A 27,131-nucleotide genomic window follows, 5' to 3' on the forward strand; every position below is an offset into this window, starting at 1 on the left:
CACACCGCACACACACAGGGAATGCTCTGACTGAGGACAGGACCCCACACAGCCCTTTGGGGAGACAGAGAGAGAGTATGCCAGCACACACCAGAGCACTATATAATTTAGGGATTAACACTATATTGAGTGAATTTTTCCCAATAGCTGCTTGTATATACAATATTGCGCCTAAATTTAGTGCCCCCCCTCTCTTTTTAACCCTTTGAGCCTGCAAACTACAGGGGAGAGCCTGGGGAGCTGTCTTCCAGCTGCACTGTGAAGAGAAAATGGGGCCAGTGTGCTGAGGGAGATAGCTCCGCCCCTTTTTCGCTGACTTTTCTCCCGCTTTTTTATGGATTCTGGCAGGGGTATTTATCACATATATAGCCTCTGGGGCTATATATTGTGATATATTTGCCAGCCAAGGTGTTTTTATTGCTGCTCAGGGCGCCCCCCCCAGCGCCCTGCACCCTCAGTGACCGGAGTGTGAAGTGTGTATGAGGAGCAATGGCGCACAGCTGCAGTGCTGTGTGCTACCTTGGTGAAGACTGATGTCTTCTGCCGCCGATTTTCCGGACCTCTTCTTGCTTCTGGCTCTGTAAGGGGGACGGCGGCGCGGCTCCGGGAATGAACACCAAGGCCAGTTCCATGCGGTCGATCCCTCTGGAGCTAATGGTATCCAGTAGCCTAAGAAGCCCAAGCTAGCTGCAAGCAGGTAGGTTCGCTTCTTCTCCCCTTAGTCCCTCGATGCAGTGAGCCTGTTGCCAGCAGGTCTCACTGTAAAATAAAAAACCTAAAATAAACTTTCTTTCTAGGAGCTCAGGAGAGCCCCTAGTGTGCATCCAGCTCGGCCGGGCACAGAAATCTAACAGAGGTCTGGAGGAGGGTCATAGTGGGAGGAGCCAGTGCACACCAGATAGTACCTAATCTTTTTTTTAGAGTGCCCAGTCTCCTGCGGAGCCCGTCTATTCCCCATGGTCCTTACGGAGTTCCCAGCATCCACTAGGACGTCAGAGAAATCTCAATATCGGCTGTGTTTTGTGGCTTCAGGTCTCCCTAGTTTCCATAAATTTGATATTATATCCTTCAATATTATTTGTCTGTGTCACTGTCTCTTCCTTCATTATTACATCCTTCAGGTTCACCCCTACGTTCTTACAACTCTCAGGGGCAGATGTATTAACCTGGAGAAGGCATAAGGAAGTGATAAATGCAAGGTGATACACACACCATCTAATCAGCTCCCATATGTAAATGAACAGTTAGGAGCTGATTGGCTGGTGCATTATCACCTTGAAATTAACACTGGTTTATCACTTCCTTATGCCATCTACGGGTTAATACATCTACCAGTCAGTACCCAATTTGCATTTTAGATATAACATTATATCAAAGCAACTCATTACTATAGTTTGTAGTGTCTTCTATTCATTTGTCTGTATTAACGTTATTATATCGCTTATAGACAGTACCTATTATTAAATCCCTCACTGTTACTTTCATCACAATTATATTTATTTTATTTATTAGTATTCATTTATATAGTTCCAGCATATACCATTGTGCTTTACAAATGGGAACAAAACAGTCATAAACAAGACTTAGCAATAACAGGCAGAGAGGTAAGAGGGCCCTGCTCAAGCTTACTATCTGTAGGGAAGTATGAAATTGATACATGGGTATATGTGCTATATATTGCAAATGGTTCAGCCAAATGGCAAAGGTTCATAGTGGGCTGTACGATCCAGTCACCAGCAATGTTGGCCTGGGGTCAGTGGGTTGTGTGAGTGTAGAAAGAGAACATATTGAATAGTTCTGTGTGGTGGACTGTATAAAGCGGAGCTAGTTGGGTAGTATAGCTATGGAGGTTATGTGGCTGGTTGTGGAGATTGATAAACTGCCTAAAGAAATGAGTTTTTAGGGATTACTTGAATGGTAGAGGCTATAAGTCTTGTTGTGCGAGGGAAGGAGTGCCACAGACTGGACGAACTCCAACAGAAAGTCCTGTAACCATGATTGGGAGCAGGTAATGTTTGTGGAAGAGATAAATCTAAAGTAAGTGAAGAAATGGATGTCAGACTAGTGTTATTTATGGTCATGCATGTTAGCAGAAGGTCACTGATGAAGCACTAAATGGCTAAAGTGCATCATGTGTCTCATTTTGCACCACAGCGGCTTAAGTGGTCCGCCAACTGCGTAGTTTGATCAGTTGTATAATTTGCTCATTGCAGAGCATCAGTAGCCAGTAGCGGCCTGTGGGAGGAGTTGAGAGATTCCTTGCAGCAAATCATAGTGGTGTCACCACATGCTGAGTCACTGAATAATGAGTTCTCATTTTTGTGAAGAGAAAGTGTTGGAATTAGGTAATAAGGTGGGTTTGACAGATTGCTGCACATGTCAATTTTGTCTTTGCAGAATGTTAGTGTTGCTCCAGCTCAGAGATAGCATGGATCTGGCCTCGTCCTGTGCTTGCAGCCAGTGGCGCAGAGAGGGGGGGGGGGGGGAAGGGTACAAATTATCTGGTCCCAGGTCTGATGGAGGGGCCCAGGTCCATACCTCCTGTGATTAGGCCTTGCCCCCTGAAAAGCACCCTGGCCCAGCCAGGCTCTCTACTGACCTGGCTGGGAGGCATGCCATGCTCCTGTGAGTGTGTGCTCATGTGCTAGATACGGCCCAAAGAGGCGTGGCTATGTCCCCAGCATGCTGTGGCCACACCCCCTCCATGGGGGGGCAGGGGGGCCCAGGAAGAAGTTGTTCCGGGGCCCAGGATTTCTCTTGGCAGCCCTGCTTGCAGTGACACGCATCTTAGGCCTAATTCAGATGTGGATGGAGGTGGCATCGCTGCTGCAGCGATGCACTACTATGTTAATGCAACAAGAGGCGTCTAATATAAGTAGATGCCTCCTGCTTACATTAGCGATCTGTGCTGTTTCCTAGGATGCAGCATCAAATCACCAGCGACAAAACTGGCCAGCTGCGTGACCCGCAATGGTTCACCCAAGCCGGACGTTGCCGTTCCTACAAACAGGCCAGGAAATCTCTATCTTGACCTCGGCACTCGGTCAAAATGGCGGCAAGGCGCATCCATTTTGGAAAATTATGGCTGTCGCTGCCCCCAAATGGCTGCAGATTGTCAATGTAGTGACGTCTGTGGGCTTAGTGCGTTCAAATATATGTGCAGTACGGGTCCGTTGCAGACACAAAGTACCAAACATCGTTACTATGTGCTATGTGCCTCAGATCTCTTAGGATCTGAATTAGGCCCCCTGTTCCTTTCAGTTGCACTTTAGTGAAGACGCACATCCCTTGGCGTACTGTGAGCAATGTTAAACAACGCTTTGTAAGACACCACTTTGTCCCCTCATGATTAATTTAAGCCCCAAGTGGGGGAAAACTGAGCAGCGTCTAATAAATAGGGAGGCTCTATAGTAGTAGGAGGTTGATTTGATGTGGCATTAGAATAGAACCAGGGGTATTCAACATGCGGCCCCCCTCCAGCTGCTGTGGAACTACACATCCCAGCATTCCCTGCCACAATTCTAGCATGCCCTAATCGCAATACTAAACTGTGGCATGGCATGCTGGGATGTGTAGTTCCACAGCAGCTGGGGGGTCACATGTTGAATAGCCCTAATCAAGACTGCTTCGCGGTGCTGACAGTAACTGCAGGGATTCTTGGAAGGTGTGTCCCTCTGTCTGCCAATGCGGTGAGCAGAAAATACCTCACAACTATATTAAAGCTCTTTGAGGGGGTGGGGTTAGCAGACTTAGACACGCCCCCGGAGACCACAATCCGCATATACTGAATTCATATATTAGAATGTTGAGCTAAGAAATGGCACTTTTGCACAATTTTGTCTTTGTGGCCAAAAATCTGCAATTTGCAGATAGCTGTCCTGAGAGGATAGGAGGCACTTAGATGCAGAGTGCTGTCCTGAGGATAGGAGGCACTTAGATGCAGAGGGCTGTCCTGAGAGGATAGGAGGCACTTAGATGCAGAGTGCTGTCCTGAGGATAGGAGGCACTTAGATGCAGAGGGCTGTCCTGAGAGGATAGGAGGCACTTAGATACAGAGGGCTGTCCTGAGGATAGGAGGCACTTAGATGCAGAGTGCTGTCCTGAGGATAGGAGGCACTTAGATGCAGATGGCTGTCCTGAGAGGATAGGAGGCACTTAGATGCAGAGGGCTGTCCTGAGAGGATAGGAGGCACTTAGATGCAGTGGGCTGTCCTGAGAGGATAGGAGGCACTTAGATGCAGTGGGCTGTCCTGAGAGGATAGGAGGCACTTAGATGCAGAGGTCTGTCCTGAGAGGATAGGAGGCACTTAGATGCAGAGTGCTGTCCTGAGGATAGGAGGCACTTAGATGCAGAGGGCTGTCCTGAGAGGATAGGAGGCACTTAGATGCAGAGGGCTGTCCTGAGAGGATAGGAGGCACTTAGATGCAGAGGGCTGTCCTGAGGGGATAGGAGGCACTTAGATGCATAGGGCTGTCCTGAGAGGTTAGGAGGCACTTAGATGCAGAGAGCTGTCCTGAGAGGACAGTGGGCACTTACTGTAGATGTGCACTAAAGGTGCATACATACTGAGCGATTTTCCCCCCTGCCCAGCGATGTCAGCGGGGGGTGAATGGCTTTCCATAGCAGGACGCTATAGAAAGCCATTCACCCCACCGGTCATCTGCTGGTAATACCAGCAGACGAACGGTGGCCACCGGCGATGAAGCGGGGGTGTGCATCAGCGCTCATCGCCGGGGCATACACACTGGGCGGTTTTGAGCTGAAAGCAGCACAAAACACCAAAAGTGACCCAGAGGCGGGGGAGGGGGGGGGGGGGGGGGGGGTGAGTGACGGGGGGAGTGAAGTTTCTTCACTCCCCACGTCACTCTGCTCCATAGCACTGAATGCTAATATGGACAAGATTGTCCATATTGGTATGCATGTATAAGCGATGAACGAGTGCGGGGCCGCGCATCGTTCGTCGTTGGTGCCGACACACTGAAAGATATGAACGATATCTCATTCATTAATGAACGAGATCGTTCATATCTTTCAGTGTTATTGCCTAATGTGTAGGGCCTATAAGAGTAACAATCCAGCTATTTTGTGCTTTGCAAGTACATTTTGTATAACTTACTTATATTTCAGTGTCACTACTACTACATTGTCTTATTATCAGATCCCTGTATGTCACCAACCCTACATTATATTTCCCAGGATAACACTTGCCATTATGATATCCCTCAGAATCATGCTCCTTATTATATCCTTAATAATACCATGATTATTCCATCCTCACTGTCACTACTGTCATTATCACCATTACGTCCTGCTTCTAATACATAATAATAAATGCTAATATTTATAATATAACAGTAAACTGTTTAACATGTAATCTTTTTACTCTCATTATTACATTATTTATTGTTACTTTTGTTCATGTTTAATATATTAAGATCACCCTACAGTATAACATTCAGCATTAGGTTGTGCATTGTTACTGTTAGATGATCTGATGTCTCAGAAACACAGTATTCATTATCACACTAATACTTTCCACAAAACCCACAACAACATACATTATATAATAAATAATAACAATATACATCTACATCACCTGAGTATAAAGCCTCGATATACAACATCCACCTGTATAGCAACACAGCTTAACACCACCTTGTGTTACCCTGCTCCCAATAGAGCCCCTGTAAGACGGCTCTTATCATCAGACTTACTGTTTCTTCCTGCAACATCACACCATTCAGTACAACAGCCCAGACGGGTCCATACAGAGCTACATTCTGTTGACAAGTCTCAGATGAATAACCTGATTGGTGAGGCTAAGATAGGACCATTTGACAAGGACAATGAACTTGCACCAGTTCAATGTATCTATTCGTCCTGGGAAAAACATTAGGGATGAGATGGAGCGAGAGGTCGGATTTCTGATCTACGAGCATCTCTCATCCCCTCTTTATGGAAAGCACAATATGGTAACCAGTATCCGGGCTGACCCTTAACCTCTGCTTTATACTCAGCCTCCTAATTACCTTTGTTTTATAATTGCCCTCAATGAGAGAAGATGAGACTCCATAATTACACTCATCGCTTCTTACTGGGATAAGAGCTATTACTTCTGCCTGGATGATTCCTTTACCCCAAGTACACAACTACTGTCCCCGTCACCACCTTCATTATAGCACCACCCGCTTCTTCTACTGCTGGCATGTGGGAGGTCACATGACTTTAGGGACTGGAGCAAGAGGTATTTTATAGAGTGTTGCTGGATCAGGTGACTCATAGGAGATTCCTACATAATAACACACCACTAAAATAATGTACCGGCAAGATCTACATCAATGTCAGCAAGCCTGACAAGACCTGTGTTGTGAGTGTGTATATGTGTGATATATATATATATATATATATATATATATATATATATATACATACAGTATGTATATCTCCTATATATTAGCCCTGTGACTCTGTGGCTGCACTTCTAACGCTGGGTGGAGTCACAGACCCTGCCCTATCTGTGTCAGCACACCACATGACACACTATAGGAGAAGGGACCACCAGGAGACACACCATTCTCACTGACGGCCCACACTGCCAGGTAAGCAAACACCCACACACCCTCACCCCACTCTACTACACCCACCTTACCCACCACACACCCGCTACTAAGGCCGCCGCTAGCCCCCCCCTACCATCTCACTCCACGACCACACTGCACAGCAGCCTCCTTCATATCCACCCCCCTTCAGCAGCCAAGCAAAGTTCACCACACCTCCTGCCTGGCCAGCCGCGGACAGCCGCCGCTGGCCGCCAAGCCACCATTCACTGCCTGTATTCCACTGCCCAGCCGCGGACTGCACAGCAGCCGCCACTGGGCGCCAAGCCGCAGCCGCTTCCCGGCCGCCCGTTCCCATACCTACGCTCCCCAGTCCGCGGACGCCGCTTCCCCCCTCCCTCCCGCGGTTAGCTTCTGCTAGCCGCTACCCGCCACAGCTGCGGAGCCGCGAACGGCGCCTTTGTATGCAGAGGGGGGAGAGCTGAAAGGCTGACCGCAGACAGCTCTCACGGCAGCCGCGGTCCGTCTCTGAGAAGGCAGATCGCGGGGGGGGGGGGGGGGAGTAATGCCCACAGGGAGGCCCCATAACTAAGCTGCGTTTAAGGCAGCAAACAGCTCAGGCTATTAAGCCTGTGAGGGGTCAGTGATTTACAGGACTGCTGAGCACTAAGATGTGTGTGTATATATATAGGGGTGTGGAAATCTATATGGATGTGTGTATATTTCTGGATATATATTTCCTAATAAAATATGTTTGTATATGTGAGTGTGTATTGGAGTCACAGACCCTGCCCTATCTGTGTCAGCACACCACATGACACACTATAGGAGAAGGGACACACCATTCTCACTGACGGCCCACCCTGGCAGGTACGCAAACAGACACCCACACACCCTTACCACCCACCACCACCTACTACACCCACCTTACCCACCACACACCCGCTACCAAGGCCGCCGCTAGCCCCCCCCTACCATGTCACTCCACCACCACACTGCACAGCAGCCTCCTTCACATCCACCCCCCTTCAGCAGCCCCGTCACCCTCAGCACACCGAGGTGTACCACTGACGCTTACACACATAACACCCCCTGCATCAGTGCCACTTACACACGTAACACCACCCTGTACCATTGACACTTACACACATAATAATGCCCCCCTTTACCAGTGACGCTTTCACACGTAACACCCCTGTAGCAGTGCCGCTTAGACACCTAACGCCCCTGTACCAGACCCGCCTAAACACGTAACGCCCTCTATACCACTGCCGCTTACACACGTAACGCCCACCCTGTACCAGTGCCGCTTACACACGTAACGACCCCTGTACCAGTGCCGTTTACACACGTCATGCCCCCTGCAGCAGTGACGCTTACACACGAAACGCCCTCTGTACCAGTGCCGCTTAGACACGTAACGCCCCCTGTACCAGTGACGCTTACACATGTAACGCCCCCCCTGTACCACTGCCGCTTACACATGTAACGACCCCTGTACCACTGCCGCTTACACACGTAATGCCCCCTGTAGCACTGACGCTTACACACAAAACGCCTTCTGTACCAGTGGCGCTTACACACGTAACGCCCTCTGTACCACTGCCGCTTACACACGTAACGCCCACCCTGTACCAGTGCCGCTTACACACGTAACGACCCCTGTACCAGTGCCGCTTACACACGTCATGCCCCCTGCAGCAGTGACGCTTACACACGAAACGCCCTCTGTACCAGTGCCGCTTAGACACCTAACGCCCCCTGTACCAGTGACGCTTACACATGTAACGCCCCCCCTGTACCACTGCCGCTTACACACGTAACGACCCCTGTACCACTGCCGCTTACACACGTAATGCCCCCTGTAGCACTGACGCTTACACACAAAACGCCCTCTGTACCAGTGGCGCTTACACACGTAACGCCCCCTGTACCAGTGACACTTACACACGTAACGCCCCCCTGTACCAGTAACGCCTACACACGTGACGCCCCTGTACCAGTGCCGCTTACACACGTCATGCCCCCTGCAGCAGTGACGCTTACACACGAAACGCCCTCTGTACCAGTGCCGCTTAGACACCTAACGCCCCCTGTACCAGTGACGCTTACACATGTAACGCCCCCCCCTGTACCACTGCCGCTTACACACGTAACGACCCCTGTACCACTGCCGCTTACACACGTAATGCCCCCTGTAGCACTGACGCTTACACACAAAACGCCCTCTGTACCAGTGGCGCTTACACACGTAACGCCCCCTGTACCAGTGACACTTACACACGTAACGCCCCCTGTACCAGTGACACTTACACACGTAACGGCCCCCTGTACCAGTAACACCTACACACGTGTTATCACGCTCAAGAAAAGCACATCACGTCAAAGTACACATTACACCAACTGAACAACAAGGCCAGCTCCTTGGTGACACCCAACACTTTACTAAAAATGTTGTTTTCACTCAAATTTTTAACATGTAAACCATATCTTCACATACTTGCCTTGAACAACCATCTCCTCTATACATAACATTGACACCTACAATCTTACCAGCCTCCCCTATACACACTGCTCACCCACTCACAAAAGCCTGCACCCCATTCACCAGCACATTCCCTTTTGTCATACTACATCTACCCACAAACAAACCAACCATTCCACCACAACTTCACCATCTACTATTCTACTCCTTCACTTTTCTGTCCAGTTTACCGGGGCGTAGCCCCTTACGACGGTGTGAAGAGCGCCCGTAGGGCGCGATGAATCACCTAGTATATATATATATATATATATATATATATATATATACATACTGTATCTATCTATCTATCTATACATAAATATAGGAATGGTATCAAGATCCCGGCACTTGGGATGCTGGCAGTCATAATACTGACAGCGGCATCCCGACGCTTAGTATCCCGACACGAACTAGGTAAGTATACTATCTGTAATCACGAAATCCCTACTCTAACCCTCCTTTTCTGCAGCCTGACCCCAACGCTCCCCGGTGGTGCCTAACCCTAACTACCGGTTCCTGCAGCCTAAATATAACCCTACCTCCCTCTCAGCCTAAATATAACCCTACCTCCCTCTCAGCCTAAATATAACCCTACCTCCTTCTCAGCCTAAATATAACCCTACCTCCCTCTGCGCCAGCCTTCCAAGTAGTGTCGGGATTCCGGCGTAGGTATTTCAACTGCCGGGTCCCATATATGTATGCCTTATGTACCAGGAGTCCCAGTATGGAGGTGACACTCAGAGAACTTCCCTGAAGAAAATTATCAAACTGAAACGTTGGATTAAACCTTACTAGTCAATTTTTATATATTTCAAATTCCCTTGGTGCCACCGTCATACCGGGACTGAAGTAATAATGCATGGAATGTAAGGATATTTGCAGTAGTGGTGGGCTTCAATTTCATTTTAGGTATGTAATTCTTAAATCTAAAGGCCTTATGCTTAGCTAGCACTATACTGATTACAATTATGGGATCTGTTATGCAGAGAAAAAAAAAATTCTAGAATGCTCCAAGCACCATAATAGAAAATTTAATTATTGCTGCTAAGTGATTTTGTCATAGACACAGACATAATTAATTAGTGATTCTTCCTACAGATACTGTGAGGAGCTCTGCTAAACAAATTTCCTGCAGAGAGGAATACCTGCAGCAGAATGCGGGAAAGGCAGGAGCCATTTTTAAATGTGTATTAAATTAATAGATTTAAAACAGGTTACCTAAATTATGGTAATGTTCTCTTGCCAGAGACCAAGACCCAAAATGCTAACTATTCAATACATACCTGAATTTTCCTTTTTCTGAAGTCTGGGTGATGTGTAGTGCCTGTGATAAACATGCATTACCTGTTGTCAGTGTATTCATTGCTGGCTGTATCCTCATATGTCCCCAAATGGTCACCACAGGTCGGAGTATTCCTAACTGGGCTGCAGAAACTCTCTCTGGCGTCCAGAACGTCCCTGGATATTCCTTCAATTCCTATCATGCTCTTTTTCAGGTTATACTGAGCATATCCGCCATTCACTGAAAAAAAAGCAAAATTATTTACTGTCATGTTCAAAATGATATCTGGATTGTGGTAAATAAAGTTCATTTACTAACCATACAAAAGGTATTTTCTTTGTTGAAATTAGTATATTTCTCAAAATTGCTCTACGCAATATTCTAACTGCAGAATACTTTGTTTCTTCACGGGTATTCGGAGTTAAGTGTATAGTATGGAATTCCCCTTATCTGTTTATTCCACCCGAACCAGGTCAAGGTATACATTATAAATGCTGTGAAATGTGGAGTTTATAAATGCCTTGTGGATTGCTATTGAAAAGAAAAACCTTGACATTGTATTGCCATAACTTTGCATTTCTTTGAAATTACCAATCGCAGTACCATTTACTATCCAGAACTTGGAGTCTTCTCTACATAAGGTCACTGCCCACCCTATCGCACAAACAAACAAACACAAGTTATTCGGGATCCGGTCTCTAGGTCGACAGTAACTAGGTCGACACTATCTAAGTCGACCTCTATTGGTCGACACAAACTAGGTCGACGGGGTTTCTAGGTCAACAGGGTCTCTAGGACTACATGTTCTAGGTCGACAGGTCAAAAGGTCGACATGAGTTTTTCACAATATTTTTCTTTTTTTTTTACTTTTCCATAGTTAACAATCCACGTGGACTACAATTTGGAAAGGTAACCTGTGCCCGCCATGCGAGGGAACGCGGTGCACTAATTGTGGTTCCCGGTCACTCTACGAAGAAAATGACACAAAAAATATAAAACAAACTCATGTCGACCTTTTGACCTGTCGACCTAGACCATCTCGACCTAAAGACCCTGTCGACCTAGTTACTGTCGACCAATAGTGGTCGACCTAGACACTGTCGACCTAGTTACTATCTACCTTCCATACCACACCCAGATATTCAACATTTGCTACAGTACAACATAAAAATTGGTGGATCTCAACATCTACAATTCAACACATTTCATGATGTACAGTACTGCATGAGGTTAGGATCTCCAAAGCAGAGTACACCTGTAAGAAAAAACTAGTGTGGCACCAACCTGCCCAGTAATGTATATGAGTTGTTTTTCATTTCATTGTACTAATTCTGATTATGCTACAGAATTTATATTATCTGCCTAGTAGGCACTGACACCATTTCATCTTCCTTGACAAGTTTTATTGAAACCTTATGAACATTTTTGCTATGTGCAATGCATTCAAACCCACCTAATGCCATAGTATTAGTCAGTGGGGGATGTAGACGCTCACAATACCACCGGCGGGATCTCGACCGGTCAAATTGCAGACAACTTCACAGGTAAGTATAAGGATTAGGGTTTGGCTGCGGGAGGGGAGGGTTAGGGTTAGGCTCCGCAGAAGGCACTTTCAGCAAGGCGCCTTCTACGACCCTTTCAGGGTGTGCAAATCTGTACAGGACTGTTATGAGATATGTCTTCCTTATTGCTAAACCTGTTTGTTATATGTGTCACACCTACTGCCAGCATGTACAACTCTCTTCTCACTAGAGTAGTGATTCCCAAACTTCTTGACTAGAGGCACCCCTAGGTCAAAAAGTTTCTTATTGATAAAAACAGAAAAACGTATTAAATTAAGTTTATTGTGCTTATATATAATCTGTAGCATCAGTTATGTGGTAGACAGGGTGGTACTTAAGTTCGTCCATATATTTTATGATTGGCAGCCCCAACAGCACTGCCTATAACATTGACCATAAATAAGGGGCGGATGTATTAAGCCTGGAGAAGGGATAAAGAAGTGACAAAGCAGTGATAAGTGCCAGGTGATAATGCACCAGCCAATCAGCTACTAACTGTCATCTTTCAAATCCATAATGATTGGCTGGTGCACCTTCCACTTATCACTGCTTTATCACTTTTCCAGGATAATACACCTACCCTACGATTTGGTCCTGGACCATCAATCCATGGCACCCCTGCAAATACCCCACAGCACTGCTGAAAGTGCCCCACGGCACCCAGTTTGGGACAAACTTCCTTAGAGCAATTCTCACTTCTATACAAATGAACAGCTCTGTCTGATAATATTAATACATAGCTGAACAGCACAGAAGACAGCTAGAAAGAAAAGCTGTTTAATAAGTAAAAGTTGCAGGAGGGCATATGCAAGCCTATACATTAATAAAAGAGGCAAAAACCCGTTTCAGATTCTAAAATACCTAGTAAAACATATGCAGGAGCTGAATTGCATACTTCCCAACTGTTCTAATTCTGGTGGGACAGCCGAGATTTTGTGGACCTCAAAATGGAAGAGTTTGGGTGGATCAGGATTGGGGCTCATTTTGTCCTGATTTGAAATGTCTAAGGGACATATCCAATTAGCTAAGGTGTGGTACAGCGCAGCAGGGCCCTAACTAGGTGTGTGCGGAAGGGGGCACCGCATATAGCACTGCAGGGTAGGGAGCGCTGTTGGTGGCACTTTTCAATTACCTGTTTTCATTACTTTCACTTGCAGCTTCTCCCCTTTTTTGAAGCCCAGCCTCTCCTGACTGCCCCTGTCTCCTACCCAGACCCAGTGGCGCATGCAGGGGGGGTTTCCGAGTACCTGGAAACCCCCCTGATGAGCCAGACTTTTTATTTCCTCAGGAAAAGCCGCGATCGCGACCGCGGAACTGCTCCTGCAGCAGAGAGCTACGTACAGTAGCTACGTACAGTAGCTCTCTGCAGTCAGATTGTGGGGTGCTCTGGGGACAGATCTGCGGCGCAGCGCTGTGTGCTACTTGCAGCCGCCGGCGCTGCGCTCCACCTACCCCTGACCAATAAGAACCCGCCCGCATGTTACGTAAAGATACTACGCTGTATAGCGACTTGCCGTCACTCTCCTGTTCCAGCTCTCTTCATGTGCGCTCTCTCCTGCACCCGCTCCTCCCAATCTTAGTATGCCACCCAGGTAAACGCGATGCTATGGGGGAGTGTGTGTGAAAGGGGGGGATTGTCAGAAGTGTTTGGATTATTTTGTTAAAGGAATCCCTGCCTTCACGTGTGTGTGTGTGTGTGTGTGTGTGTGTGTGTGTGTGTGTGTGTGTGTGTGTGTGTGTGTATATATATATATATATATATATATATATATATATATTTACATACAGGAAGGATGCTGTGGAACTCAGAGACTTGTGATGGAAAAATATATTTAAAAAATCGATATACCAATGTTTCGGGGCCCATAGCCCCTTTGTCCACACCTGGCTAGGGGACCTGAAACGTTGATATGTTTCTGCAAATGTTATATCTGCCTCCCCTGCAGTGCACATGGTTTTGCCCAACTGCTAAAAAATTTCCTGCTGCAATCAACTTGGAATTACCCCCATAGTTTTTATGCAGGATCAAATAGCTCAATTAGTCGGGTGTTTGATTAGAATTCAACAGGTTATAGGTTTGATTCCTGGGTATGGCAGTATATTAAAATGTGTTCTTTATTAAAGGGTACTGTAATAACAATGAGCTCTAAAGTTAATTGCATGAATGTGGTATAAAGAGGATTTGTGTCCGAATACATTTTCTTGCAGTGGTCTATAAATGTGTAATATGTGTGTGTGTGTGTGTGTGTGTGTGTGTGTGTGTGTGTGTGTGTGTGTATATACATATAACACTATATATATGTGTGTGTGTGTGTGTGTGTGTGTGTGTGTGTGTGTGTGTGTGTGTGTGTGTGTGTATATATATATATATAGACAGATAGATATATATATATATATATATATATATATAGAAAAAATGGTATAAGGGTACCGGCGACCACTGGTGTAAAAAAATGTTTCAAACCATGTATATAATAAAATAAAATATACAAATTTATTTGGTACAGATAAAATACAATTAGTATGAAGGTAAAAATGTAAAAATAGAGGGGGGAGGGGTTGTGTTTTGTTAAAAACACACACGCAAGGTTCTAAGACCAAGAATTTTTGCATAAAAATGATAGTAAAAATAATAATAATAATTAACTGACAATGTTCTAAAATTAGAATAAATAAGAATAAAGGAGAGTCTTAACTTTGTAGGTAGAGGGTCACAGAGGGAGAGCCCAACGCGTTTCGTCCTGATGACTTCTTCAAGGGGTACAAAGTTAAGACTCTCCTTTATTCTTATTTATTCTAATTTTAGAACATTGTTAGTTAATTATTATTATTATTTTTACTATCATTTTTATGCAAAAATTCTTGGTCTTAGAACCTTGCGTGTGTGTTTTTAACAAAACACAACCCCTCCCCCCTCTATTTTTACATTTTTACCTTCATACTAATTGTATTTTATCTGTACCAAATAAATTTGTATATTTTATTTTATTATATACATGGTTTGAAACATTTTTTTTACACCAGTGGTCGCCGGTACCCTTATACCATTTTTTCCATAAACAATTACAACAGTAACTCACCACTACTGCGTACTTAAGGGACGGCAGACGCCCAAAATTATTGGGAGTGTTTTTTAGTCGGGTGTATCTGTAACACTTGTGGCGCTTGCACATTCTCTATTTTACATATATATATATATATATATATATATATATGTATGTATGTATGTATATCGTGTATATATATATATATGTATACACACTGCTCAAAAAAAATAAGAATTTACTTACCGATAATTCTATTTCTCGTAGTCCGTAGTGGATGCTGGGGACTCCGTCAGGACCATGGGGAATAGCGGCTCCGCAGGAGACAGGGCACAAAAGTAAAAGCTTTAGGATCAGGTGGTGTGCACTGGCTCCTCCCCCTATGACCCTCCTCCAAGCCTCAGTTAGGATACTGTGCCCGGACGAGCGTACACAATAAGGAAGGATTTTGAATCCCGGGTAAGACTCATACCAGCCACACCAATCACACTGTACAACCTGTGATCTGAACCCAGTTAACAGCATGATAACAGCGGAGCCTCTGAAAAGATGGCTCACAACAATAATAACCCGATTTTTGTAACAATAACTATGTACAAGTATTGCAGACAATCTGCACTTGGGATGGGCGCCCAGCATCCACTACGGACTACGAGAAATAGAATTATCGGTAAGTAAATTCTTATTTTCTCTGACGTCCTAAGTGGATGCTGGGGACTCCGTCAGGACCATGGGGATTATACCAAAGCTCCCAAACGGGCGGGAGAGTGCGGATGACTCTGCAGCACCGAGTGAGAGAACTCCAGGTCCTCCTCAGCCAGGGTGTGCCCCTGACCAAGTAGCAGCTCGGCAAAGTTGTAAAGCCGAGACCCCTCGGGCAGCCGCCCAAGATGAGCCCACCTTCCTTGTGGAATGGGCATTTACATATTTTGGCTGTGGCAGGCCTGCCACAGAATGTGCAAGCTGAATTGTACTACACATCCAACTAGCAATCGTCTGCTTAGAAGCAAGAGCACCCAGTTTGTTGGGTGCATACAGGATAACAGCAAGTCAGTTTTCCTGACTCCAGCCGTCCTGGAAACCTATATTTTCAGGGCCCTGACAACATCTAGCAACTTGGAGTCCTCCAAGTCCCTAGTATCCGCAGGTACCACAATAAGCTGGTTCAGGTGAAACGCTGACACCACCTTAGGGAGAAACTGGGGACGAGTCCGCAGCTCTGCCCTGTCCGAATGGACAATCAGATATGGGCTTTTGTGAGACAAAGCCGCCAATTCTGACACTCGCCTGGCCGAGGCCAGGGCCAACAGCATGGTCACTTTCCATGTGAGATATTTCAAATCCACAGATTTGAGCGGTTTAAACCAATGTGATTTGAGGAATCCCAGAACTACGTTGAGATCCCACAGTGCCACTGGAGGCACAAAAAGGGGGTTGTATATGCAGTACTCCCTTGACAAACTTCTGGACTTCAGGAACTGAAGCCAATTCTTTCTGGAAGAAATTCGACAGGGCCGAAATTTGAACCTTAATGGACCCCAATTTGAGGCACATAGACACTCCTGTTTGCAGGAAATGTAGGAATCAACCGAGTTGAAATTCCTCCGTGGGGGCCTTCCTGGCCTCACACCATGCAACATATTTTCGCCAAATGCGGTGATAATGTTGTGCGGTCACCTCCTTCCTGGCTTTGACCAGGGTAGGAATGACCTCTTCCGGAATGCCTTTTTCCCTTAGGATCCGGCGTTCAACCGCCATGCCGTCAAACGTAGCCGCGGTAAGTCTTGGAACAGAGATGGTACTTGCTGAAGCAAGTCCCTTCTTAGCGGCAGAGGCCATGAGTCCTCTGTGAGCATCTCTTGAAGTTCCGGGTACCAAGTCCTTCTTGGCCAATCCGGAGCCACGAGTATAGTTCTTATTTCTCTACGTCTTATAATTCTCAGTACCTTAGGTATGAGAAGCAGAGGAGGGAACACATACACCGACTGGTACACCCACGGTGTTACCAGAACGTCCACAGCTATTGCCTGAGGGTCTCTTGACCTGTCGCAATACCTGTCCAGTTTTTTGTTCAGGCGGGACGCCATCATGTCCACCTTTGGTCTTTCCCAACGGTTCACAATCATGTGGAAGACTTCCCGATGAAGTCCCCACTCTCCCGGGTGGAGGTCGTGCTGAGGAAATCTGCTTCCCAGTTGTCCACTCCCGGAATGAACACTGCTGACAGTGCTTATCACATGATTTTCCGCCCAGCGAAGAATCCTTGCAGTTTCTGCCATTGCCCTCCTGCTTCTTGTGCCGCCCTGTCTGTTTACGTGGGCGACTGCCGTGATGTTGTCCCACTGGATCAATACCGGCTGACCTTGAAGCAGAGGTCTTGCTAAGCTTAGAGCATTGTAAATTGCTCTTAGCTCCAGTATATTTATGTGGAGAGAAGTCTCCAGACTTGATCACACTCCCTGGAAATTTTTTCCTTGTGTGACTGCTCCCCAGCCTTTCAGGCTGGCATCCGTGGTCACCAGGACCCAGTCCTGAATGCCGAATCTGTGGCCCTTTAGTAGATGAGCACTCTGCAGCCACCACAGAAGAGACACCCTTGTCCTTGGAGACAGGGTTATCCGCTGATGCATCTGAAGATGCGATCCGGACCATTTTTCCAGCAGATCCCACTGAAAAGTTCTTGCGTGAAATCTGCCGAATGGAATCGCTTCGTAAGAAGCCACCATTTTTCCCAGGACCCTTGTGCAATGATGCACTGACACTTTTCCTGGTTTTAGGAGGTTCCTGACTAGCTCGGATAACTCCCTGGCTTTCTCCTCCGGGAGAAACACCTTTTTCTGGACTGTGTCCAGAATCATTCCTAGGAACAGCAGACGTGTCGTCGGAGACAGCTGCGATTTTGGAATATTTAGAATCCACCCATGCTGTCGTAGGACTACTTGAGATAGTGCTACTCCGACCTCCAACTGTTCTCTGGACCTTGCCCTTATCAGGAGATCGTCCAAGTAAGGGATAATTAAGACGCCTTTTCTTTGAAGAAGAATCCTCATTTCGGCCATTACCTTGGTAAAGACCCGGGGTGCCGTGGACAATCCAAACGGCAGCGTCTGAAACTGATAGTGACAGTTTTGTACCACGAACCTGAGGTACCCTTGGTGAGAAGGGCAAATTGGGACATGGAGGTAAGCATCCTTGATGTCCAGGGACACCATATAGTCCCCTTCTTCCTGGTTCGCTATCACTGCTCTGAGTGACTCCATCTTGATTTGAACCTTTGTATGTAAGTGTTCAAATATTTCAGATTTAGAATAGGTCTCACCGAGCCGTCTGGCTTCAGTACCACAATATAGTGTGGAATAATACCCCTTTCCTTGTTGTAGGAGGGGTACTTTGATTATCACCTGCTGGGAATACAGCTTGTGAATTGTTTCCAATACTGCCTCCCTGTCGGAGGGAGACGTTGGTAAAGCAGACTTCAGGAACCTGCGAGGGGGAGACGTCTCGAATTTCCAATCTGTACCCCTGGGATACTACTTGTAGGATCCAGGGGTCCACTTGCGAGTGAGCCCACTGCGCGCTGAAACTCTTGAGACGACCCCCCCACCGCCTTTGAGTCCGCTTGTACGGCCCCAGCGTCATGCTGAGGACTTGGCAGAAGCGGTGGAGGGCTTCTGTTCCTGGGAAGGGGCTGCCTGCTGCAGTCTTCTTCCCTTTCCTCTACCCCTGGGCAGATATGACTGGCCTTTTGCCCGCTTGCCCTTATGGGGACAAAAAGACTGAGGCTGAAAGACAGTGTCTTTTTCTTTATACGGCAATACTTCCATGTGCCGTTTGGAATCTGCATCACCTGACCACTGTCGTGTCCATAAACATCTTCTGGCAGACATGGACATCGCATTTACTCTTGATGCCAGAGTGCAAATATCCCTCTGTGCATCTCTCATATATAGTAATGCATCCTTTAAATGCTCTATAGTCAATAAAATACTGTCCCTGTCAAGGGTATCAATATTTTCAGTCAGGGAATCCGACCAAGCCACCCCAGCGCTGCACATCCAGGCTGAGGCGATCGCTGGTCGCAGTATAACACCAGTATGTGTGTATATACTTTCTTAGGATATTTTCCAGCCTCCTATTAGCTGGCTCCTTGAGGGCGGCCGTATCTGGAGACGGTAACGCCACTTGTTTTGATAAGCGTGTGAGCGCCTTATCCACCCTAGGGGGTGTTTCCAAACGCGCCCTAACTTCTGGCGGAAAAGGGTATAACGCCAATAATTTTCTATCGGGGGAAACCCACGCATCATCACACACTTCATTTAATTTATCTGATTCAGGAAAAACTACAAGTAGTTTTTTCACACCCCACATAATACCCTTTTTTGTGGTACTTGTAGTATCAGAAATATGTAACACCTCCTTCATTGCCCTTAACATGTAACGTGTGGCCCTAATGGAAAATACGTTTGTTTCTTCACCGTCGACACTGGAGTCAGTGTCCGTGTCTGTGTCTGTGTCGACCGACTGAGGTAATGGGCGTTTTAAAGCCCCTGACGGTGTTTGAGACGCCTGGACAGGTACTAATTGGTTTGCCGGCCGTCTCATGTCGTCAACCGACCTTGCAGCGTGTTGACATTATCACGTAATTCCCTAAATAAGCCATCCATTCCGGTGTCGACTCCCTAGAGAGTGACATCACCATTACAGGCAATTGCTCCGCCTCCTCACCAACATCGTCCTCATACATGTCGACACACACGTACCGACACACAGCACACACACAGGGAATGCTCTGATAGAGGACAGGACCCCACTAGCCCTTTGGGGAGACAGAGGGAGAGTTTGCCAGCACACACCAAAACGCTATAATTTTACAGGGACAACCTTATATAAGTGTTTTCCCTTATAGCATCTTAATATGTAATAATATCGCCACAAAAATGCCCCCCCTCTCTGTTTTAACCCTGTTTCTGTAGTGCAGTGCAGGGGAGAGCCTGGGAGCCTTCCCACCAGCAGTTCTGTGAGGGAAAATGGCGCTGTGTGCTGAGGAGAATAGGCCCCGCCCCCTTTTCGGCGGGCTTCTTCTCCCGTTTTTCTGACAACCTGGCAGGGGTTAAATACATCCATATAGCCCCAGAGGCTATATGTGATGTATATTTTGCCAGCATAGGTACTTTCATTGCTGCCCAGGGCGCCCCCCCCAGCGCCCTGCACCCTCAGTGACCGTTGGTGTGAAGTGTGCTGAGAGCAATGGCGCACAGCTGCAGTGCTGTGCGCTACCTTAAGAAGACTGGGAAGTCTTCAGCCGCCGATTTCTGGACCTTCTTCTTTCTTCAGCATCTGCAAGGGGGTCGGCGGCGCGGCTCCGGTGACCCATCCAGGCTGTACCTGTGATCGTCCCTCTGGAGCTAGTGTCCAGTAGCCTAAGAAGCCAATCCATCCTGCACGCAGGTGAGTTCACTCCTTCTCCCCTAAGTCCCTCGATGCAGTGAGCCTGTTGCCAGCAGAACTCACTGAAAATAAAAAACCTAACAAAACTTTTACTCTAAGCAGCTCTTTAGGAGAGCCACCTAGATTGTACCCTTCTCGGCCGGGCACAAAGATCTAACTGGGGCTTGGAGGAGGGTCATAGGGGGAGGAGCCAGTGCACACCACCTGATCCTAAAGCTTTTACTTTTGTGCCCTGTCTCCTGCGGAGCCGCTATTCCCCATGGTCCTGACGGAGTCCCCAGCATCCACTTAGGACGTCAGAGAAATAAAGGGAACACTTAAACAACACAATGTAACTCCAAGTCAATTACACTTCTGTGAAATCAAACTGTCCACTTAGGAAGCAACACTGATTGACAATTTCACATGCTGTTGTGCAAATGGAATAGACAACAGGTGGTAATTACAGGCAATTAGTAAGACACCCCCAATAAAGGAGTTGTTCTGCAGGTGGTGACCACAGACCACTTCTCAGCTCCTATGCTTTCTGGCTGATGGTTTGGTCACTTTTGAAAGCTTGCAGTGCTTTCACTCTAGTGGTAGCATGAGACGGAGTCTACAACCCACACAAGTGGCTCAGGTAGTGCAGCTCATCCAGGATGGCACATCAATGCGAGCTGTGGCAAGAAGTTTTGCTGTGTCTGTCAGCGTAGTGTCCAGAGCATGGAGGCGCTACCAGGAGACAGGCCAGTACATCAGGAGACGTGGAGGAGGCCGCAGGAGGGCAACAACCCAGCAGCAGGACCGCAACCTCCGCCTTTGTGCAAGGAGGAACAGGAGGAGCACTGCCAGAGCCCTGCAAAATGACCTCCAGCAAGCCACAAATGTGCATGTGTCTACTCAAACGATCAGAAACAGACTCCATGAGGGTGGTATGAGGGCCTGACGCCCACAGGTGGGGGTTGTGCTTACAGCCCAACACCGTGCAGAATGTTTGGCATTTGCCAGAGAACACCAAGATTGGTAAATTCGCCACTGGCGCCCTGTTCTCTTCACAGATGAAAGCAGGTTCTCACTGAGCACATGTGACAGACGTGACAGAGTCTGGAGACGCCAAGGAGAACGTTCTGCTGCCTGCAACATCCTCCAGCATGACCGGTTTGGCAGTGGGTCAGTAATGGTGTGGGGTGACATTTCTTTGGGGGCCCGCACAGCCCTCCATGTGCTCACCAGAGGTAGCCTGACTGCCATTAGGTACCGAGATGAGATCCTCAGACCCCTTGCGAGACCATATGCTGGTGCGGTTGGCCCTGGGTACCTCCTAATGCAAGACAATGCTAGACCTCATGTGGCTGGAGTGTGTCAGCAGTTCCTGCAAGACGAAGGCATTGATGCTATGGACTGGCCCGCCTGTTCCCCAGACCTGAATCCAATTGAGCACATCTGGGACATCATGTCTCGCTCCATCCACCAATGCCACGTTGCACCACAGACTGCCCAGGAGTTGGCGGATGCTTTAGTCCAGGTCTGGGAGGAGATCCCTCAGGAGACCATCCGCCACCTCATCAGGAGCATGCCCAGGCGTTGTAGGGAGGTCATACAGGCACCTGGAGGCCACACACACACACTACTTATTGTCACGATCCGGGTATCTGGACGCCATTACTTGCCTTTCAGATGCCTTCTGAGGCTGGCTCAGCGTTCCAGGGCCGGATCTCATCTGTGTTCCTGATGTCTACACTATGCATGTCCCTCCTGTCACTCTGAGACGCTGTCACAGCGGCGCCATGTTTGAATCTAGCATGGCGTCTCCCGTCCTCCGCGGCCTCCGCCGCCGCTCATGTGTTACAGTATGCAGGTTGTCAGAGTGGTGTCCCATGCCTGCCGCGGCCTCCGATGTCATCCATGTGTCTCAGGGTGCAGTTGTCAGTTTGGCGTCTCCTGTCCTCCGCGGCCGGCGCCGCCATTACTGTTATGATTCCACATGGTTTTCCAAACCAGCTTTCCCTCCAAGTACTAACATGGGCGCAGCCATGTTTACCTTAGTCACATGTTCAGTCTCCACCAATCTGCTACACAGTGAACCTGCATGATTGGCCAGCCAATGCCTGCCCTGCAGCAGGTATAAGTATCCTGTGCCTGAACCAGGAAATGGTCAGTGCTTTGTATGTCAAACCTTGTTCCAGTGTCTCTTCCTTGTAGTTGTTTTTCCAGGTTCCAGCTCCTGTCTCCAGCAGCTACTACGAGACCCGCACCTGCCTTCCATCTTGCGGTGCAGCCTGACTCTGCAGCCCTCCGTGGCTATTCCAGCTTCCAGCTACTATCATCTGCTTCCAGCGGTCAGCTTTCAGCAGTACTCACTTTCTTCAAAGTGCCGGTGTTACTCCAGCGGATCCCTACTTACCAGCAGTATCCACTACCACCGGTAACCTCTACACTACTCTCCTGTTTCCACGCTCCCTAGCATCTTACAGTATCTACTCCGTTTCTTCACCACCTGTCTGGTTCCATCCAGCATCCATTCTGTGTCTTCATCACCTGTCTAGTTCCATCCAGCATCCACTCCGTGTCCTCATCACCTGTCTGGTTCCATCCAGCATCCACTCCGTGTCTTCATCACCTGGCTGATTCCATTCAGCATCCACTCCGTGTCTCTACCACCTGGCTGGTTCCATCCAGTATCTACAACAGTCTGTTCAAGTTACCAACTACATCCACTGGCGTGTTCCTCGGCTATCTTCACTACTACAGCCAAGCCTGGTAAGGTTAATTCATCAAGGGACTTTAACATCTATTCCTTAACCTACCAGTGCTCTGTGATACCTTCTACGGTTACAAGTGATCCAGGAACTGTATTATATGCCACTTGCTTTTATCAACTGTGAATACTGTTGTTATACACGGAGTCTGTTAATAAAACCGTTTATTGACTTTTAACCTGGTTGTCATGGTCACACCTTCGGGTAATCTTTTACACTTACATGTCCAGGGGTCTGATTAAACCCTCCAGGTTTAATTTCATTCCAGCCCCTACAACTGAGGCTTCCTCCTGTCAGCCAAAACCCTCAGTTGTGACACTTATCCTCATTTTGACTTTTTTTTAAGGACATTACATCAAAGTTGGATCAGCCTGTAGTGTGTTTTTCCACTTTAATTTTGAGCGTGACTCCAAATCCAGACCTCCATGGGTTAATAAATTTGATTTCCATTGATAATTTTTGTGTGATTTTGTTGTCAGCACATTCAACTATGTAAAGAACAAAGTATTTAATAAGAATATTTCATTCATTCAGATCTAGGATGTGTTATTTTAGTGTTCCCTTTATTTTTTTGAGCAGTGTATATAGAGATATATATAGATAGATAGATAGATAGATAGATATACATAGAGAGAGAGGGAGATATGTGTGGGAAGAGGCATCATTATGCGTGGGCTGTCTCTGTGATCAATCATGCCCCTTCCCCACGAGGCTTGCACCTTATGTCCCTAATAGAAAAATTGGCAGGCGCCAAATCTCTCTCTGACACAGGGCACCAAAAAGTCTAGTTACGGCTCTGCTGTGCACTAGCCAAGGTTTTAAGGCGTGTGGAAAATGCTAGTTAATTGAATATCTCCAGGCGTGAAACACTGATCTTTTCCCTGCGCCTAACTGAATAGTTGGGAGACATGGAATTGTATTTGCATTTATTTAAGAAGTGTTTCCTTGTAAACATCTTTAAACTCCTCTAACAGCAACAGCATCATTTGGCAAATTATGAAGACAAATGGCAAAACATTTTTATAGAATTATCAGAGCAAATTCAGAATTATTAGGGGGAGATTAAAATGTTTGAAAAGTCGGTTGGGTGTCTGTTTTTTCCTGTCTATTAGATAGGAAAAAACAGACTCCCAACTGACTTTTCACACAGTTGAATCTCCCCCTTAGAGTCACTGAATCTGCCAGTCGAAGCTTTCATGGGGAATATTCTTGACTGTCCTGACAATTATATTATAGTCTATTTTGGCTGATCACAATGTTACGAGCACATGAAATGACCTTTTTAGCCAACATACCAAAATTACACACGAGATTCCCAGTGTTTCTGAATTGTGGTTTTGATTAAAAACCAGATTGTAAACATACTGTATATCGTGTGTCAGACTTTGGAACACGTTCCAGTGACAAATGGTTTGTTTCCTGAAGATGGAGATTAAGATGTCTTCAAAGAAACTCTGAAAGTAACTGCTACCTCCCACTTACCAACTAAGCTTCATATTTTATGTGCTATCCACCGCCGGCCATATCTTAAGAACCAAAAATATAATGAAGACAATTTTTGCATTTAGTGGTTGTTCTACCCTTGGTCACTGTCTACAACGTCTACACTCCAAATGCTAAAATGTGCTTATTACTGATAGAAATTAATGTTAACGTTGATTATAAGCCTGAGTAGAGTTAAACCCCAGGGTTGCTTTAATGGTGCCACCCTTAAGAATATTAGGGTGCACGTTTTATATTTAGATTGTGGCTAATTATGCTAGTTGTCAGGCTATAGTTTTAAATAAGTGGGGTTTGAGTTTAATAGTAGAGACTGCTGAATAACAGCACTTCCTGGGTGGGATGTATTAACATACATCGCCGCCCCTTGCAGCCCATCGCAGCGATGTTGATCGCATATGTACTAACATATGCGATCAACATCGCAATGCGGTGACGGAGGCCCCCCGCGATACCTGTGAAGTGGTGTGCAGGGGGTCTCCGTCATCTCAAAGGGGTCTACACACTCCTTGCACGCTGGTAAGCAGCAGCAGGCTATCCCCGGTGCCTCCTCCTCCCTCCTGCAGCCGGAAAGAACTCCTGCTGCATTGCTAGGGGGAGGAGGAGTTTATCATCCGGGTCCAGGCTGCCTGGAGGAAGGTATGCCGGGGATGGGGGTTGGCATCTGCCGGCGGAGGCCATCGATAAGAAGCCCATAGGCTTCTATAGGGTATCGCCATCTAGATGGCGATACCCTGGGCGGTGAAAAACCCGGCGGCCGGGTCTTAATACATTTGAAAATGCAGTAAAACCCCCGAAACCGGGGGGGGGGGGGGGGGGGGGGGGGTTTACTGTATTTTTCCCTTAGTACATCCCGCCCCCTATAGTTTGCGGAATAGTCTGATTTGTATGAGAGACGGACTAGTAAGACAACACAAACAAAATCCTTACTTTATTTTGGACTTAAGACTCCGATGAGAGAGTACAAAAGTCTGGTTGGAGCCTGCCAACAGGGGGCATATTATGTGACAGCCAGAAATGCTGAAATAATTATTTGGTAAGTTCTTAAGTATGTCCACCCTTTTTCAAGCATGCAGGACGCGATAGAGCATGAAAAATACTAAAAACATAATTTTTCATACTACTATTTGTTCCCAGGATGCCCAAACAAGCGTCCACATGGACAAGGCCTAAACAAAGATTTAATTAGATTTTAAATTCAAAACCAGTATAATGAAAAGATGAATAATATAACTATAATAAGACAAAGATTTACAATTTACATAGGGGCTAAGCCAGTGATGTCACAAAAGTTCAAATCGGCGTTATATCAGCTCTATCTTCTAGATAAGATATTATTAGGACACTGTATAATTGCTAATGTTTTAAAACAGTTTTCAGGGACACTGTTGATGGGTTGGTGCATCTTGTCTGTCTCTGAGTATAACAACAGCTACTGGCTGAGTAATGCTTGAGAAGCTGTACTGGAGGGATACTAGGTGGCGCTATGTACTCATTTGTCGATGTGGAAGTTTCTCTCCATTGTTATAGTGCACAGTCTTCCAGAAGTTTGTTGTTAATCTTTCATTTTGTTAATCCTTTATGTAATCAAACTACTGATGACAGTAAAGCTTTATCTCACAATTCTACTGCATGTTTAATGCTTGAACAGAGATGCATATTCTGCAACAGATCTAAGTACAGGTCTCTACAGACCTTGAGGTGCTACAAATTGCATCAGGTCATGTCTATTGAATTTGATCTGAAGGTACTTTTAGCATTGTAAATGGGCCTTTTTAGTAAATATTTATAAAGAAAATAAGATTTTACTCACCGGTAAATCTATTTCTCGTAGTCCGTAGTGGATGCTGGGAACTCCGTAAGGACCATGGGGAATAGCGGGCTCCGAAGGAGGCTGGGCACTCTAGAAAGATTTATGACTACATGGTGTGCACTGGCTCCTCCCACTATGACCCTCCTCCAAGCCTCAGTTAGGACACTGTGCCCGGACGAGCTGACATAATAAGGAAGGATTTTGAATCCCGGGTAAGACTCATACCAGCCACACCAATCACACCGTATAACTCGTGATACTATACCCAGTTAACAGTATGAATATAACTGAGCCTCTCAACAGATGGCTCAACAATAACCCTTTAGTTAGGCAATAACTATATACAAGTATTGCAGACAATCCGCACTTGGGATGGGCGCCCAGCATCCACTACGGACTACGAGAAATAGATTTACCGGTGAGTAAAATCTTATTTTCTCTGACGTCCTAGTGGATGCTGGGAACTCCGTAAGGACCATGGGGATTATACCAAAGCTCCCAAACGGGCGGGAGAGTGCGGGTTACTCTGCAGCACCGAATGAGAGAACTCCAGGTCCTCCTCAGCCAGGGTATCAATTTTGTAGAATTTTGCAAACGTGTTTGCCCCTGACCAAGTAACAGCTCGGCAAAGTTGTAAAGCCGAGACCCCTCGGGCAGCCGCC

The 27,131-nt window shown here is 46.7% G+C and overlaps 1 protein-coding gene across 3 annotated transcripts in view; it reads right to left on the reverse strand.

Moving 5' to 3' along the window:
• The window catches only part of GLIS1 (GLIS family zinc finger 1), a 406,284-nt gene that overhangs the window by 141,345 nt on the left and 237,808 nt on the right, over positions 1–27,131 (reverse strand). For all 3 annotated transcript variants that reach the window (XM_063938711.1, XM_063938712.1, XM_063938710.1), the window contains one exon: positions 10,427–10,604. In XM_063938711.1, the coding sequence (XP_063794781.1) occupies positions 10,427–10,604 (178 nt within the window). The remainder of the gene's footprint in view (positions 1–10,426; positions 10,605–27,131) is intronic.

The sequence above is a fragment of the Pseudophryne corroboree genome, chromosome 9 (assembly GCF_028390025.1).
Source record: "Pseudophryne corroboree isolate aPseCor3 chromosome 9, aPseCor3.hap2, whole genome shotgun sequence".
Taxonomy (NCBI): domain Eukaryota; kingdom Metazoa; phylum Chordata; class Amphibia; order Anura; family Myobatrachidae; genus Pseudophryne; species Pseudophryne corroboree.